A 17,041-nucleotide genomic window follows, 5' to 3' on the forward strand; every position below is an offset into this window, starting at 1 on the left:
TTTTTTTAATACTATGATTTATTGTAATTGGTAGGTACTGTGTTGTGTGATTTCTTGATAATTGAATAGGCTTTTAGGTTATGATTTATTGATTTCCTCTAAGAATTTGGATAAAAATCTAAATGTTATTTTGTGCTGCCATATATTTTATGACTTTTAGGAATAGGGTGGAAGATGATTTTCTGACTAGTTACTTGATTACGTACATTGAAAAAGACATTGCTCGAGAGTTTGATGTAGACTCTATCATTCATGTTTTTGATATTATGAAAGAGCGTCAAGCTCAATTGAAGATGCCTAATTTTAATAAATAAATGCATGTAGAAATAGTTATTACTTTTTGTAAGTGAATATGGGCAAAAAAAAATATTCTCAATTATATGATCATCTTTAGATACTCAATTATGTTGACAAGGAATATATAGTTCAATATTTTATCGTAACATTATTGATTTTTTTTCATATTAGTAGAAATTGGTATTGAACTTCAAATTTTGTTGGTTAGAGGTTAAACGTACTTTGACCCTCCCAAAGTCATAATTCTGAATCCATCCCTGCTCCTCCTATGACATTCACCTTGGCCACCCCTCTTTACTTGCTTTTAAACCAAGTTTTAAAAATATTTGTGTGCCAACCATTTATATATTTCAGAGCAAAGAAGAAGAGCTTTCCTGGTCGGAGCAAGATATTCTCCTGTATGCAGTGAAGATAATCAAGCAACATGGTGGTACACTGGGTAGCACCATGGAAGATATGATTAGTAAGTGAAACACTAGATCTACGAAGCTCGAATAGTTTTTGAGGGTGTGAGCTTAGCTAGGTGTTGTTTGACAATGCTTTTGTTTCTTGTTTTTCATTTTTGTTTTCATTTTTATTTTTATTTTTTGTGGAAATTGGAAGCAAAAACTTGTGTGGTATATTGTTTTTGTTTTTAAAAAAGTAAACATTGATTGCAAATTTTTCTGAATTTTTAGAAAAAAGAAAAAGAATGTGACGGATATGTATTGGCTTAGTCACTGATTTTGTTTTCACACTTTAGTCTGCCACTTCTTTTAATGTTTATGTTGTGTATTTTACAAATTCTCTTTCCCTGTTCTTTTGTTCATGAAATTGAAGATCTAAACACAGCATAAGTGCCTGAGGCGATTGTTTATCTAATTTCCATTACACTTTTTGTATTAGTTGTTTTGAAGCCATAAATTCTCTTCACTACCATGGATTATGATCAGCTCAGCAATGTTTCGATTATGGATTTGGATAGAGATCTGAAAAGAGAGAGGAAAAAGGAAAATGTGTTTGAAATATAAATACATTTAACCCACCTTTTCGCTTTCACTCTGTAAATTCCTACCCAATTTCATGATTCAAACACAACCTTCAAGTTTTGTAACTCCATTTTTTTTGGGTACTCAACAAACTTGATGGAGTAGTCCTGACATTGTAAGAAAAAACACAAATATATACATAATAATTGTAAATTTGTATGTATATGTGTGTATATATATACTAATTGTTGTAAATATTTATGTGTATATATATGTAGCAGAAATAATTTATGTATTGTTGTATGTGATGCATTCCGGTATAGTTGTACTCAAACAAACTATGAACGAGTTGAGCTCAAGCTCTTCGTCTACAACATGGTTTGTTTAGCTGTAATTTAAATGAACCTTTGCCTTGAAATTTTCTACAAAAGCCTGTTATTTGTGTTCCATATTCAAAGAAAGGAAGAATTGGCTTCCTCTTTACACTTACATTTCAAACTCACAATTGAAGAAGAAAAAAGGCAAACAACAATGCAACAGAACAGTGTTTTTGGGGCCAAACTGTTAAATTTCACTCTCAAGTACTACAACCCTTCTTTGCACTTGAGTAAACTTACCAACTGAAGCTGATGGACTCAAAATGCAGGTTTTTTGCCAAGCCTGATGAACATATGCTTGCAACCTCATGTCTCATCTTCTTGGGGCCGCAAACAAGCACTCCGACTCTTGATTCTTTGCGCTCGAACAATATTCCTGCAACAACATTGTTGTTAAGACCAATACCATAGAAAATAATAGTAGGAGTTAGGATAGCACGGTTTTAGATAGCAACATCGAGAGAAGAATCGGTATCATTCATGGTATGATTGTATTAGGAGTATGATACAAATTGGAAATCGGATGACGTGATTATGAATTTTTAAAAATCAAGATGGGCAAAAAAGATTTTTGTAGTTGCCAAACTGGCTATATCCCGTTATAGGCCGATACACTTTGCTACACTCTGTTAATGATTTTTAAAATTTCATGACTGCGACACCCAATTTTGATACGTATCACCCAATACTCCCGATATCACCGTTACATCTTCTAGTACTGCAATTTCGAATCATATGACTATGAACACCAATCAGATGTGAATTGGCTATGAGGTGATATGCGTACCGCAAATCAACTCATACATGTAATTTTCATTCTCACTTGTATGTCGGTATTGAGATGCCAACCTGATACACACAAGCCAATGTAGTACGTTTTGGCTGGTATTTAAAACCATAAATAGCAACCAAATTGTTGTGACAAAGAATGACTTACTCTTTAGGTCAGGCCTTTCGCCGTAATGCACTTTCATAGATTGAAAAACTGACTCTTGTGGGAGGCTTTCCAATTCTCTATCTGCATTATAGAACCACGAGTTCGGCGATGCCACCGGTGTCGCCCCTTCCATGCTCTGAACTTGGTTTGTCTCCCCAATACCTTGTTTCTTGTTCCAGTAAAAAGCTGCACTAGCAGTGATGGCTATGCAGAGGCATATGAGCAACATGTTCAAGAGAGCTCTTGATGAGTGTGAATACACATTATCAGTGTTATGATCAATCGGGTATATGTAATACCGGGTCAAAATACCCATCAAGAGGAGGAACATGATGAATGAAGAGGACACAATAACACCGAGCCAAATCCAACTGTTTTGGCCAAGAATTGGAGAGATAGGTGAATCTGAGGCTCTAGGCTTGAACCATACTGTTCGGACGAGCTTTTGGTTCATCCTAGTCGCTTCTTTCTCTCGTGTCACGTAGGCATCAATTTGAAGATCGAAGTTGGAGTATTCAGATGGCGTGCCGGAGATGGGAAGAAGGAGATCTAACATGGTGAGGTCTGAGGAGTTTTTGAATGAAGTGATGAGAAGAAGCTTTGGAGTCTTGAGTTTCAGTGTTTCGCACACGAAGATGAGCTCTCTGATGACTGAGATGAATGGGGTGATGCCACTGCCCCCACTTACCATCACTAGTGTGTCATGCCTGCATTTTTATCAATACACCAAGAAAAATGATTTACAAATATAAATTTTATCTATAAAAATTTATATATAGTAATGTGACATTATTATAATTTTGAGTCATAATTATGGATAGTTTGGCTTGAAATTCAAGGACTACATAAGGATGCATCATTTTATATAAAGTTTTTTGTACAAAAACTATGTATAACATTATTTACCTATACATCAATACAAAACATATAGAGGTGGTGTTTGCTACAGTTTTAATGTGTTGCTTATATGTGTATATATATATATATATTTTTTTTTTAGACTTTTGCTGTAATTTTTGTTTATTGCTCATGTGGTAAAAGTAGTTTAATAAGCTGGAAAAAAAAAATTTATTTTGAAACTGAGGGAATTGTGCTTGTAGATTTTCAATTTTTAGCTTAGAATAAACTATATCAAATAAGTCTAGAGGTTTCATTTGATGCATCTTATCGAGTTGCTTCTGACTTTTTAATTTTGGAAATTTGTATCAAAATATTTGATGTAACCTTTTGTTTTAAGCTTATTAGGAAAGGATAACTTAAATAATTTAAAAAAACTAATTATTGAGCAGTTGGTAGAAAAATGATTTTAGCTTCTATTTTTTGATGATCAACTTTCTGTTAACAAGAAATTGAGAAATGCTATTTCCACACACTTGATTAACTCAGTCCACATCTTTTCTCTAAATTTTTTTACTACATTTCTATCCTTCAATCAAATTACCAACACACTCCTCCCTCCCTCCCTCCCTTCCTCCCAACTCAACCCAAACCTTTGAAAGATTGATGGAAGGAAAGGAATATGCTCAAAGGCTTCCCTAACTGTTAACGTTAAGATCCTACTTTAAATATTCAAATTACTTTTGATGAGAATCAAAAAATGGTAGCAAGAGAAGTTCAGAAAAGCATTTTTTATTTTATTTTATTGTGTATTTGTAGTTTTCGAGGACCATAAAGTGTATTGGTAAATTTCTTATTGTTGTATGATGAATGTTGCAGAATAAGGAAAGCACATAGCATTGTACTATTCAACTTTATTATCGGTTTATAGCTATTTGTGATTTAAACATAAGGAGCTATTGAAATTGTGGCTTTAGCAGGTTTAGGGTTAAGATTTGTTGGAGAAGATGAGTGTAGTTTAGTATTATCTAAAAATTATTGATGTGTATAGAGATAAAATTAAAAGTTTTAATTTATGTATGGTGTAAGTTGAGTAAATGGTGTATACTAAGATAAATAAATAAGGATGTGCAAATAGAATTACCCCAAGAAACTGCACCAAATGGGACTGAGAGATCAAATGTGTATATGTACATGACTTGTATCTATAGCATATACATACCTTAGGAACTCAATTGAGAAAGGTCCATAAGGTCCTTCAATGGAGACATCAAGGTGATCGAGAGAAGAAGGTGATGAAACCATTTGGTAAAGCTTCTTAGACCAACTTCCTTCACCTTTGATTATTACACTAAGCTTCTCACTCTCCAAATTACTGCTTGAACTAATTGTAAAAGGATGCCACTGCAACTTGGAAATGCTAGGCACATTTATGAACACAATGCTTGTTGGAGTATAACTCAAGCCTGTTTTTAAAAATAAAAATAAAAATAAGAAACTAAATTAGAGGGATAGTAAACAATTTTTATATAGAAAAAAAAAAAAATAGTAAAATGGGATGACGATCTTCTTTCCTACTCTTCTTTGTCTTCTTGCCCAGATTACCTCTCGAGCACATGATTAGATTTATAAAAAATAAATTGGGTGGAGAAGTGATTTGAGAGACGGGGAATAAATAGGGACCGTTTTTATAAGGTGTTGATAATTAATTTTATCAAATCATATGCTTATGCATTTAAATACAGTTTTTGATTAGCCCAAAGCATGGATAAAATAAACTATCACTTTAATCATCTAGGTTTTATCTTAAAGTTTTCAATTTGAGTCAAATTGATCCAATTTTATACGACAATCTAAATTATCAATGAAATACTAAAAAAAAAAAAAAAATACATATATGTATTTTTAAAGTAACATTTTGTATTACTCTTTTTTCAATTTGAGTCAAACTAGTCGAATTTCAAACCAAGTCCTAAATTATTAGTGAAATAATAATAAAATACACATACGGTCGTTAAGTATGCTTTGGTCCCAATTTTTAAAATTTTGTTTATTTAATTCCTAAACACAATAGTATTATGCTTCTTCATCATTATTGAAATTGATAAATTGAAAAAAAAAGAGAAGAATTTAGGGACTAAAATAACACGGAACACATACTTTAATTCGAGTGTACCATATTATCATTTCATTAATGATTTAGACACTATATTTAAAAGTAGACCAATTTAATTCAAATCAAAATTTTAAAGAAAGAAATTTATAAACTATACATGTGTATTTTATTTGAAAGGCATAATATTGTAGCTAATTTGTCTTTACCTTGGCTCTTGGAAAAGTTAAGTTCCAGAGTTTCACATGGCAGAACTCGAGCAGAAACTAAACGTACCCCTCTTCGCGATTGCAAGAATCGCAAGAAGCGATCGACAAAGAAGAGGTAGAGACCAGGGAGCATCATGCAAGAGTAAGAGATGCCAATATGGAGTATGAAGAAGAAGATGAAGAGGATGTAGAGGTGGTGAGTGTAGAAGAAGAGCTCAAACATCTTTTTCCTAATTTTTGGCAAGGTTGTCACCCACATGACTAGTCCACATGACAGAGCTATCTCCCCTGCTACAATTGATACATCAGTTTTGGGCCATTTTAGCATCTGAAAAACAAAAACAAAAACAATAGACAAGTGAAGTGGATGGATTCTTTGATTGAAATTGTATTAGTTCTAAAAGTTTGATTTAATTTTTGAAAATTATTTTTGATTTTCTTTTTTGTTTTTCATATTTTTAATTTTAATCTGATTTTTGGTGAACTTTGTATAGTGATTTTATGTCTCAATTTCTAAAGCTAGATGTCATGTTTGTTTGATCACCTAAGGTGATTGAATTAGTAATTCTATGGGCCACACATAAATCATGTTTAGTTGGCAAAATGGGACTAGTAGTCCCATCATACTCTGGGCTTGCTTTAGTGAAATTTATTATATGTTGAAAGTTGATAATCGAAAAATAAAAGGAAAGAGTATCATTCTTCTATAGTTTTTAGATAATCAAGTTTTTTTTGAACTTATCTAAACTATTTCTGTTCAATAAGTTATAAGTGAAAATTACACCAAATAATCTAACATAGACTTCCATATTAAAATAAGTTATAAGCAGTTCGTTTAAGTTGTATCAAACAATCCCTTTGAATCCCCACATGATGGGATTAGCATTGGGGGGATTTGGTGAAAACCCCATCATATTAAAGTTTTAATGCTGACATGCACAAAAAAATTCTACCAAAATTTTTACTAAATATTTCACATGAGTGTGAGATCCACATTGTGTGGGTCCCACACATATGTGAGACATTTAATAGAATTTTTGGAATCTCTAACATTACTAAAAAAAAATTTCTTAAAAAATCCAACACATACCACTATTACCGAAATATTAAATTTGAAAATAATATAACTTTTGATGTAAATGTTGGTTTTTAATAAATTAATATTGTTAAAATCTTCTCATCAAGATCTATCAAATGAGGGTGTGTTTGTTTGGACGGACTGGATAAGGGAGGATTGTAATCCATCAGACTATTAGTCTTGGGATACATTGTCCCCAAACTATTTAGTTGGACTGGATTTGTATCATATGCTTATTTAGTCATGAGATTAGATGTCTGGATTGAACTATTTTTAGTGAATCCAATGTTTGTTTGAGATATTATGGAAAAGGATAAATTCTCAAATGACTATTTTATCCTTTTCAATTATTTACTAATTAATAGCAATATTAAACATAACTTTAATATTTTAATTATTTCTAACTAGATTAAATAAAAATTTATTTTATTTTATTTTTTGCACAATTAAATAAATTTATTTTTTAAAAATTAAATAAATTAAATATAAATAAAAATATATGTTGTTTTTAATTAAAATTTTAAATAAATTTATTTTAAATAATAATAATAATTAAATAATGAAATAAAATAAAACATCTATTAAAATTTTAATAATGAAATTAAATAAAATATAAACAAAATTTTAAAATAAAACATCAATAAAATATCTATCAAAAAATATTTTAAAAAATTAAATAAATAAAACAAAAATAAAAATTAAATAAAATTATTTTATTTTTAAATTGAGACATTTAAATTTTTTTTTGAATTTTACTAAATATAATACATAATTAAATACTATAGGGCAAAAATATAATTTCATTGGCTAATCTCATGGGATGAGTTATCCCATGGTTTCTATCCCACCCTCCTATAGGATAGGATAGTCTCACAAATATGAGACTAATAGTCCGGAGTAAAACTTTTGAAATAAACAATAGACTATTAGTCCGGTAGAACTAATAGTCCAATCCCATGACCTAAATAAATTGAGTTGTTATTTTCACAAAATAAGAGTCCAATAACAAGATTTTGGCTAAATTTCCCATCTGTGAAGGGATTAGGATTGCTAATCCAATCCCACGGATTGAGTGTGAAAAGACCGTTTTGCCCCAAGTTTAAAAAATAATAGAGGCAGCTTTTATTTAATGAGCATTTTTACGTAATATCATAGATTTAGGCATTCTTTAGGAAGTAATTTTTATTTTTATTTTTGTTAACATGAGCATATATTAATAAAGCATTAAATGAAGTATAATTAATTCTATTCTATTTTGTATAGAAAACAGTAAAAGCTTTTAAAGTTATTGGGATCAAAGAATTTTTTTTACATAGACTAAAATACCCCTTTTGTATTTCCTTCAATTTCATCCTTTAACTTCCCTTCCATTATTTTATTTTATTATATTTATAATTTTTTTTAATTCACAACATATACGGTGATTATATAATTCTAAATAAATTATTTTTATTTATTTCATTTATTATTTTTTGAAATAAATTGAAACGTATTTTTATTTTTATTTTTTGTTGTAATATTATAGCATCAATGGATTAATTTTTGTTGTTGTTGTTAGGGGTGAGCAGCGGATATACCGATCCGCCAAAACCGACCGAATTGAACCAATCCGTCGCATTTTGGACGGATCCGTGATGACGAGCTTACGGTTGCGGATTGATTTTCTCCAATCTGTCAATTTGGCAGACGGATGGCGAATTTGAGATTCCTTTGGCCGCAACCGAACCGCCAAATCGCGAGCACCCCTAGTAATTTATAAGACTTTGTGTTTTCAGTTTGTTTAAATATTCTGTTTTTGTTTTCAATTAAAAAAGAGTTTAAATATTCTGTTAAAAAAAAGTTTTCAACTTGAATATCTTTTTTAAATTGAAAAAAATAAACGTATTATACATTTATATTTTTTTTATTTTTAAATCTATCTCTAAAAATAATAAATAAAAAATATGATATATGCTGGTTGGTTTTTATTTTCAAAAACAAATATAGATGTAACAATACAGAGACATACAATCTCTACTATTGCTCTGTTCATAGTTTTGGTGGTTTGAATTGTTTTTATATTTTAAGAATCATAGATTGTAATACTTTATGTGGATGAGGCATGCTGCGATTGTAGTATGTGGATAAGGCATGCAGTGATTGTGATATTCTAAAGTTTCAAACTTTTTTGCTTTGGATGAGACATGCAGTGATGGTAATATTTTTTTAAGTCATTGACTGTAATACTTTTTTCTTCTTTTTTCAGGAAGTGCACAAGTTGAATTATGTTGAAAATTTATAAAATTTGAAACTGCTAAACCGATTCGCATCCATCCGCCAAACCGTTAATTCGCTCAATCCACATCCGTCGGATTGGCAGACGGATATGGATTGATTTTCTCCAATCCACCAATTTGGCAGACGGATGACGGATTGGAGGTTCCGTGGCCGCAACCGACCCGCGCCTACCCCTAATTGTTGTTGATATTATAACATTATTGTTTCGACTTAAATAAGATTTCTAATTAAAAAAAAAATTATTGTATGTGACTTATAAATTTATTTTTTATTTATAATGAAATATTAATATTTTTTTGTTTTTTTTATTCAAGAGGGTACTATTATTTTATTTTATTTTTATTATTTTTAATTTATAATGCAATAGGAGCTTCTAATTTTGATACATGTTTTATTTTTATTTTATACTTTACATGTTTTTTTTTTGTGTTTTTTTTTTTAATTTTGATTAATTACACAATGATTTTATTTATTTGAACGGACACTACAAACATTAAATAATTGACTATTATAAATGGGTGAATTTCATTGTCCTAAAAATGAGGGCAGTTTTGTCCATGTAGAAAAGTGCCCAGTTTTTTAAAATTACCATATTTATTTCTACTTATATTTTATATTTTCCATACAAATGGAGACAGTTACAATTATTAATTACATTCCTAGGGCACAGGTTAATAAGTCTTTTTTTTTTTGGGTTGGGGGGGGGGGGGGTGGTTTATGAGAGAAAAAATTAGTAATGTTTTTGAAAATGATTTTTTTATTTTATTTAATTGTATCGAAAATTGTGAATTATTGAGATGTTTATCCTTTTTCTTTTAATGGCTTTTTAAGTGTTGTTTTAAGGATAAGTTATTTTAGTAATTTTTTAAATTTTTTAGTTGAAATATGAGGTGAAAAAAATTAAAATGTTTGGGATGATTTTTTGATTTTTTTACGAAAAAAACAAGCAAAAAGTAGAAAAGAAAATGAATATTTGATTTTTTGGTATAATTCTTTGGTTTTTGGTTTTTTGATAATTTTTTGATTTTTCGACTAATGTAGGAGATTCACAAACTTAAGCCTCATTTGGCAACATCACTTTTTAGCTTAAAACTCAAAAGGTCACTAAAAAATCAAAAAAGTTAACAACTTATATAAAAAAATCAAATATTTCATTTTTTCTTTACTTTTTGCACATCTTTTCGTAAAAAATCAAAAAATTATCACAAACGTACTAGTTTTTTTTTATCTCATATTTTAGTCAAAAAGTTACTAAAATAGTATGTTTCCAAATGAGACCTTAGCCTTAGTTTGCCTTCGTTTGGAATATGAGTTGACTTTTTAGTTATTTTAGCCTCGGTTAAAAAGTCTCGTTTGGAATAGATTTTTTGACTTTTGTGAAAAAAAATGAAATAATTTTAGTTTAGATGTGAGATTTTGTCTTATTGACTTTTAATTTATTTTATCTTTTGTAACTATTTTAGTCCAAAACCAACTGGCCAAAACATAGCCTTTTTAACTTTTTTTAGTGATTTTTTTTTAATATACTTTTTGTCTTTTTTGTCATAAAATAAGTTGCCAAATGAGACGTTAATCTCAATCAGTTAATACTATCATAATTCTGTTAAAAAAAAAAGTTAAAAAAGGTAATATACTATCATAATCTTATTACTCAATTCTAGCCTAAGGGTTGTTTGGGAAGTACCAAATTAATATATATTTTTTTTTATAAAAAAATATATAAAATATTAGTTATATTTGAAATGATGTAATAAAAAGATAATATAACTCAAATAAAATAATTATAACCTAAATAAAATAATATACGTCTTATTTTTACACATTTGAAATAAAGCCTTACTATAGTTTTGTGAGTGTTTGGGAAGTGAGTTTTTTTGTAAATTTTTTTAGTTGTAAGATATTATTAGAGAATTTTTCTTTTGTGTTTGGGAAGATAGTTGAGTTTTTTTTTGTGGTTGAATGTGATATTTGTAAGAGAAAAAGTGAAATGATTATAGGATTTGATGTGACATTTTGTTTGGATTTACTTTTTTAACTTTGTAGCCAATTTATCTTTTAATAAAAAAAAAACCCAAAAAATCCCAAAAAAAATCCTCCCCAAACACCGCCATCAGTTGGGGTTGCACAAAGATACATACAACCAGTTGACTGTATGGACCCTGGTGGGCCTCATGGAATGTTAGGCCCAATTCAGTTACAAAATTGATGGATGGATGGAATTAAGAGATGGTTTGGAATGATCTAAATAAGTGTATTTTTTAATTTTTTATGAAATATAAGTTGGATATGAGTTGGGTTTGAAGTGATATGATAGAGAGGTAATGCGACTTAAATACCTTGATATGACTTAAATAGAATAGTAATTTTTTGACTTTTTTAAGTTATGACAAATAAGAAGTTGCAGTCTGTTTTTTTAATGAGGGATTATATAGACCCCACAATTGTAGGGTTTACTGTAGGGCTCACATGCCCTTTGAGAATCCAATATATTTTTTATGAGTTTCTACATATATTTGCTTGTATCTAATTCATATATTTGTTGGTATATTAGTGTTTTCGTTGTTTGAGTTACGTTGTTTACAATTTAAAATAGTTATTTTACTGATCAAATCAAGCTTAAACTGTTACTAATGTTTGAATAATAATTTTTATTTCTCAAATTAAGTTTTAATTGTTACTGATTTGTACAACCGTCTTCAATTTGATCACGTGAACTAAAATTAAAAAAACTAAAATAGATAAAATTGAAAGTTGTAAGGTTGGAATAGAGAAAATAGTGATAATTTAAGAAATAAAAGTGAAATAAACCCATTTATAAATATTAGTAAATTCTAATAATAAGCATTAAAAATACTTTAAAAATTAAATTACCTCAGATAATTGATGAGTGACAGACCAATAGACGAAGAAGCAAACACCATGAGCAGTGAAGAGAGTCATGGCAATGTGACCAAGCCATATATGATACTTGACACTGGCCTCGGAGGTGAGGCCGAAGAGTGGTAGAACCGCTGAGCCGCGGCTGACTGGAAAAAACAGAAATGCAAGACATATGTTTCCCACAACCCCTAGCATTACAGCTGTGGTGTCCAACTTCGATTCCCACCTGCAAGCCAAAACCACCACCACCTCAATTTGTAAGGCCTAATTTAAGTAACAGCAATGCTATAAATACATACATAATTTCTTTTATTTTTTTATTATTATAAGAGAGTGAATAGATTAATTGTTGGTAACACTATATTCATTCTAACAGATGTGGATCACATCCAAGGTGCATGCAATATTAGCAACATTACATTTTGTGCACTTATTTTAAAAGATTTATTTTTATTTTATTTATTTTTATTTTTTGTTATTGTGCATAGAGGGTTGCTAACAACTCGAGTTGAGTCAAGTTGAGTGTTTGAGTATTTGAGCCCAGCTTATAAAAAAATTAATCGAGCTAGAACTCAAGCTCAGGTTGAGTAGAACTTAAAGAATTGAGCTCAAACTTTAGCTCGTATTTAATGTTTGACAAGATTGAGCTTGGCTCGAGTCAACTCAATACATAAATAACTTGATTTGTTTGCATCTCTATTTGTATGTATAATTGGTGCAATAAATTACGAATTTCGTACACTTTCTCGCCGTTGTCCGCTGCTGTTTGTGGGGTGATCTCGGCAAAGCTGACCCGCAAGTTAGTTGAGAAAGACCAAACCAAGAGAGCTATGAACATCACAAAGAAAGCTAGCTCTATTATTGAAACAATCCCTAGCCCTTTGATGATCACTGGCCTCTTCCATATGGATAGTTTATGTTTTTTTCCATTGCTGTTGATTGCCCAAAAATAATAATAAGAAATAAATAAATAAAATTTGAGGAGGTTTTCAATATTATCATAATTCATATAGTAATAATGCTATGTACCCAAAAAATATTCAAAAAAAGTGTTTAGAATTTAAAATGTGCCAAATATACCATATCAAGTTTAAACATACATCATATATTAAAAAAAAAATATTTTTTAAAATATTTTTTTTGGGTACACGCCATTTCTGAAATTTACAAAGGAGAGAATTTAAGATGAGACGTAAAAAAATGAAAAAAAAAAAAAATGATTATGGCATTAAAAATAGTTCGATATATGAACCTTTCTATGTTGTTAGAACCATCTTTTTGGCCCAAATGGAGATACACACAGCCCAAGACCGCAATGAAGAGAATGGGGAATGTGTATAGCAAAATTGTTGTACCTGTCACATACAGATTTTGGCACGTTAATATTTTACAAGGAAGATGCAAAAGATATCTAGCTTCCGCTTGTTTTGTCGTAAATTACTTTATATAAAAAATATTTTTTTTTGTAAATTGATTTTATATAGAAAAAAATATTTTTAGGTTGACACTTGAAACAAAAACATTTTATTACTTAAAAGAGAAATTTTGATTCAATAAAGTGTTATTTATGATTTTTTAGTGAGCTAAAATATTTATTTGAAAGATTAAATGTGTTAAAAAGGTAGTGAGTGAGAGTCAACTTTATAAAAATTGACTTACCTAATTTTTTAAAGATAAGTCATTTTTAAGAAAATGATACAAAAATATTTTACTTGTTTTTTGTTCAACCAAATAATAAAAAATAAATAAAATATTTTTAACAAAAACATTTTACGTCAAAACAAACGGAGCCTTAATATAAAACATAAAGACATAATTCAATGGATATAGATGTTTTCAGTCCGGAGGATAAGAAGATTTGGGGACAGGCTCATCTCATGCAAGGCATATGAATGGAACTAAAATTTTGAATAGCCTTCAATTCACATCACTTTAAATAGAAATACATACTATATACTTACGGGTTATATATATATATATATATATATGCATATTTTAAAGTCAATTGGTTCAAAAACTGAATTTATTAAGACTTGAACACAACGGTGTATATCAACCTAACAATTTCATGCACGTGCAATCTTATTTCGCATATGGAGAGAATAGAGATAACAAAATGAGTACACAATGACAAAAATAACAGGAAAGACAAGATTTGGATACTGGACTTCATGACATAAATATGGATAATTATTCAGTAATTTCGGAGTATGGACATGTGCTATTCTGTAATATTATGATTAGTAGAAAATGTAGGTAGATAAAATATTGTGTTGGGTGATTGAAAAATATGAGAGGTATGTTGAATGATAATTAGTCAGGGAGTACAAACACGTATGTTGCGAAACAAATACAAGGAGAAAAAGGGTCCCTCTCTCGTTTTAAAAATTCTCTCTCTAAAAAACCTCCATCTCGGCCTCACCGTTGGCCAGCCGGCCGCCGCCTTTGGCCATGGCGGTTGGCTGGCCTAACTTTCTCTCTTTGTGCTGTTGTTTTTCTCCTAATAATCTTGAGCCCCCATTTGTTTTCCAGTTTTCTTCCTTTTCAAATCTAACCTCTAGATTTGTTTAGGGTCCTTTCGTTTTTGTTTAGGTTGTTTGTGTTCTCTGGTTTTTTTTGGGTTTTTTAGCTGTTTATCCCTTGGGTGATTTTAGATCTTTCTTCGCTTTGTGGGTTGGTGTTTTGGAAGCTTTGTTGGGTGGGTTTGGTGGGTTCTTTTCTCGGCCTTGGGTGGTTTTGCTTGGTGTTTCAGCTTCGGCCTTGGTGTTCAGCTTCGGCCTTGCGTTGACCTTGGGTGGGTTGGTTCAGGAAATTCATTCGGGCACTTCGCTGCGAGAGGGAGTTTGAGGGGTGGAGGATCCAGAGATGTTTAGGATCTTCATTCGAGCGCTCCGTGCAAGTGGGAGTTTGAGGGATGATTTCCGTTCAATCCTTTGGTGGTCGGTGTTTGTGTTCGGTTAAGCTTGAAGAGGAGAGTGAAGCAAGAAAAAGCTAGGCATTTGCAATGGAGGGTGATGTTTGGGTCACGGAGAAGAGGAGAAGGAATCAAAGGAGGTTCAGAGGTTCAGAGGTGAAGGAAGCAAAGGGGTTTAATTTTAGAGTGTTAACAAAATGTTCAGAGGCTGTCGATGTTCAGAGATGAAGCAAAGGAGGTTCGGTCACGGGTGGTCCTCGACGGCAATGGAGGAGTCTGTGTGTCCGGCAAGTATGGAGGTTGAGTGTTTCAAGTGTGTATCAGTGCATCAAGTGTGTATCAGGCATGGGGCTCAAGAGTGTATCAGGCGTGGGGCTTAAGAGTGTATCAAGAGTTTGAGTCAGGCGTGGGGTGTTCCAAGAGTGAGTAGTTGTGGTTTAGGTGGGTTGTTTCAGTGTGTTGCTGTGGTTTAGGGGGCTCAAGTGTTTTTTTTTTTTTTTTTTTTTTTTTTTTTAAATTGCGAGGTTAAGGAGTTGGTTATAAGAACGCGAGTAGCAGTAGTAGGAGAGTGAGTATTTACTCTTTGAATCTCTCTCAATGCGTTTTTTTTCCTTGTATCTGTTAATTTCATGTTTTTAATGGAATTTTTCTTTGTCGATCAAAAAAAAAAAAAAAAAGAGAGTACAAACACGTGGTACTACATGAATATTTAATAGTTTCCCCCACAAGTATCATGTTAAGTATCTTTAATAAATATATACATACAGATAGATTGATAGATAGATAGATAGATAAATAGGTGGATATATGAAATCAAACCTTGTGTTCCAAAGAAGGTTGAATTGGTGTCAGCTCCGATCTTAGGCAACCATGTCTGCCTATAGAGATTAGTTGGAGTCATGACCCATAAGAAGAGATAACCCACAAACACTACCATCACTACCACCATCATCACTCGTCTCATGTCATTCATTCCTCCATTAGAAGGAGCTGATGATGATCTCTTCACCACCACTGAATCCATCTCTCTCTCTCTCTTCAAGAGCTTACTTAATGAATGTGAGTGCAATGATCCTATATATATATATATATGGAAGATACTATTCGTACACAATTTATATATCAAATTTTGTTATTAGAATAATGTGATAATGGTACTTCATAATTAAATACCATTTTAATGAGTACTTTGTTTTAAAATAAAAAAAAAAAATCTCAGTACAAGTCACATAATTTTTAAGTCAAATGAATTTTCTATAATAAATATTTCTGCAATAGTCTTGATAATGTTTTTATTTTTAAAATAATAAGCTCATTGCTCAGCATATCATTTTGTATATATCTTTTATTTATATATCAAGAATTATATGTAGGGAGCTATATATAATGAAGCATGATTCATGTCTAGCCATAATGTTAGTACAAATAATCTTATATTAGAACTATGAATGAAAATCACAAACTTATTCAGAAATTAAAATACAGCGTGTAAATTTAATTTTAGGATAAACTACCAATAGGTCCTAATAATTGGACTTAATTTTCATAAAGTCTTATTGAAAATAAATCATAATAAAATTGTTGCTAACAATAATTTTTTGTGACAAATTTTTGCATATGTCGCTAAAATTGATAATTAATGATTTTTTTTGTTACGGTTTTTATAAATTGTCTCTAAAACTTGCAATTAGTGACTTTTTTTGTGACGAGTTTTTAGGAGTTATTCGGAACGATCTAAATAAGTGCACTTTTTGACTTATAATTAGTGACATTTTTTGTGACACAATTTTTAAACTGTCGTTGAAAATTAACAATTAGTAACGTTTTTTAATAATGTTTGATGAAAAACACCATTAATTATCATAAGACCAATTTGACAATAAATCCATCTATTAGAATTTATATGTAAGTCCTCCTTAATTTTATTATTGTAGAGCCTTCCATGAATAAATCTTAATCCTAGATTGTAAATTTTATTTTATTTTATTTGATAGATCTATAATTATAGTTTTTTTAAATCAGATTAGCATGCTAATATTTCACTATCTAAAAATAAAAAAATAAAAAAAGAATGTTAATATTTCGAGGAGGGAATTTGCAAGTTGATACTATATGTAGAAGTCAACTATATGTTGTTGGCAACTTTGGACACGA

At 30.4% G+C, this 17,041-nt stretch overlaps 1 protein-coding gene across 1 annotated transcript; it reads right to left on the minus strand.

Moving 5' to 3' along the window:
* Nucleotides 1-1,644: 1,644 nt before the first annotated feature.
* Nucleotides 1,645-15,973, minus strand: LOC114319070 (ferric reduction oxidase 2). The gene is made up of 8 exons (XM_028266062.2): nucleotides 15,707-15,973; nucleotides 13,226-13,328; nucleotides 12,714-12,905; nucleotides 11,965-12,199; nucleotides 5,739-6,066; nucleotides 4,639-4,882; nucleotides 2,580-3,286; nucleotides 1,645-2,018 (listed from the first exon to the last, which is right to left on the minus strand). The coding sequence occupies exons 1-8, from the start codon at nucleotides 15,909-15,911 to the stop codon at nucleotides 1,879-1,881; spliced, it is 2,154 nt and encodes a 717-aa protein (XP_028121863.2). The 5' UTR covers nucleotides 15,912-15,973; the 3' UTR covers nucleotides 1,645-1,878.
* Between the last annotated feature and the right edge of the window lie 1,068 nt (nucleotides 15,974-17,041).

The sequence above is a fragment of the Camellia sinensis genome, chromosome 5 (assembly GCF_055761805.1).
Source record: "Camellia sinensis isolate YWXY chromosome 5, ASM5576180v1, whole genome shotgun sequence".
Taxonomy (NCBI): domain Eukaryota; kingdom Viridiplantae; phylum Streptophyta; class Magnoliopsida; order Ericales; family Theaceae; genus Camellia; species Camellia sinensis.

Coding starts and splice junctions, on each gene's coding strand:
- LOC114319070 (XM_028266062.2), bottom strand. CDS start 15,911: ATGGATTCAGTGGTGGTGAAGAGATCATCATCAGCTCCTTCTAATGGA. Junction 4,883..5,738: donor TAACTTTTCCAAGAGCCAAG/GTAAAGACAAAT, acceptor TTTTAAAAACAG/GCTTGAGTTATACTCCAACA. Junction 3,287..4,638: donor TTCTCAATTGAGTTCCTAAG/GTATGTATATGC, acceptor ATAAAAATGCAG/GCATGACACACTAGTGATGG.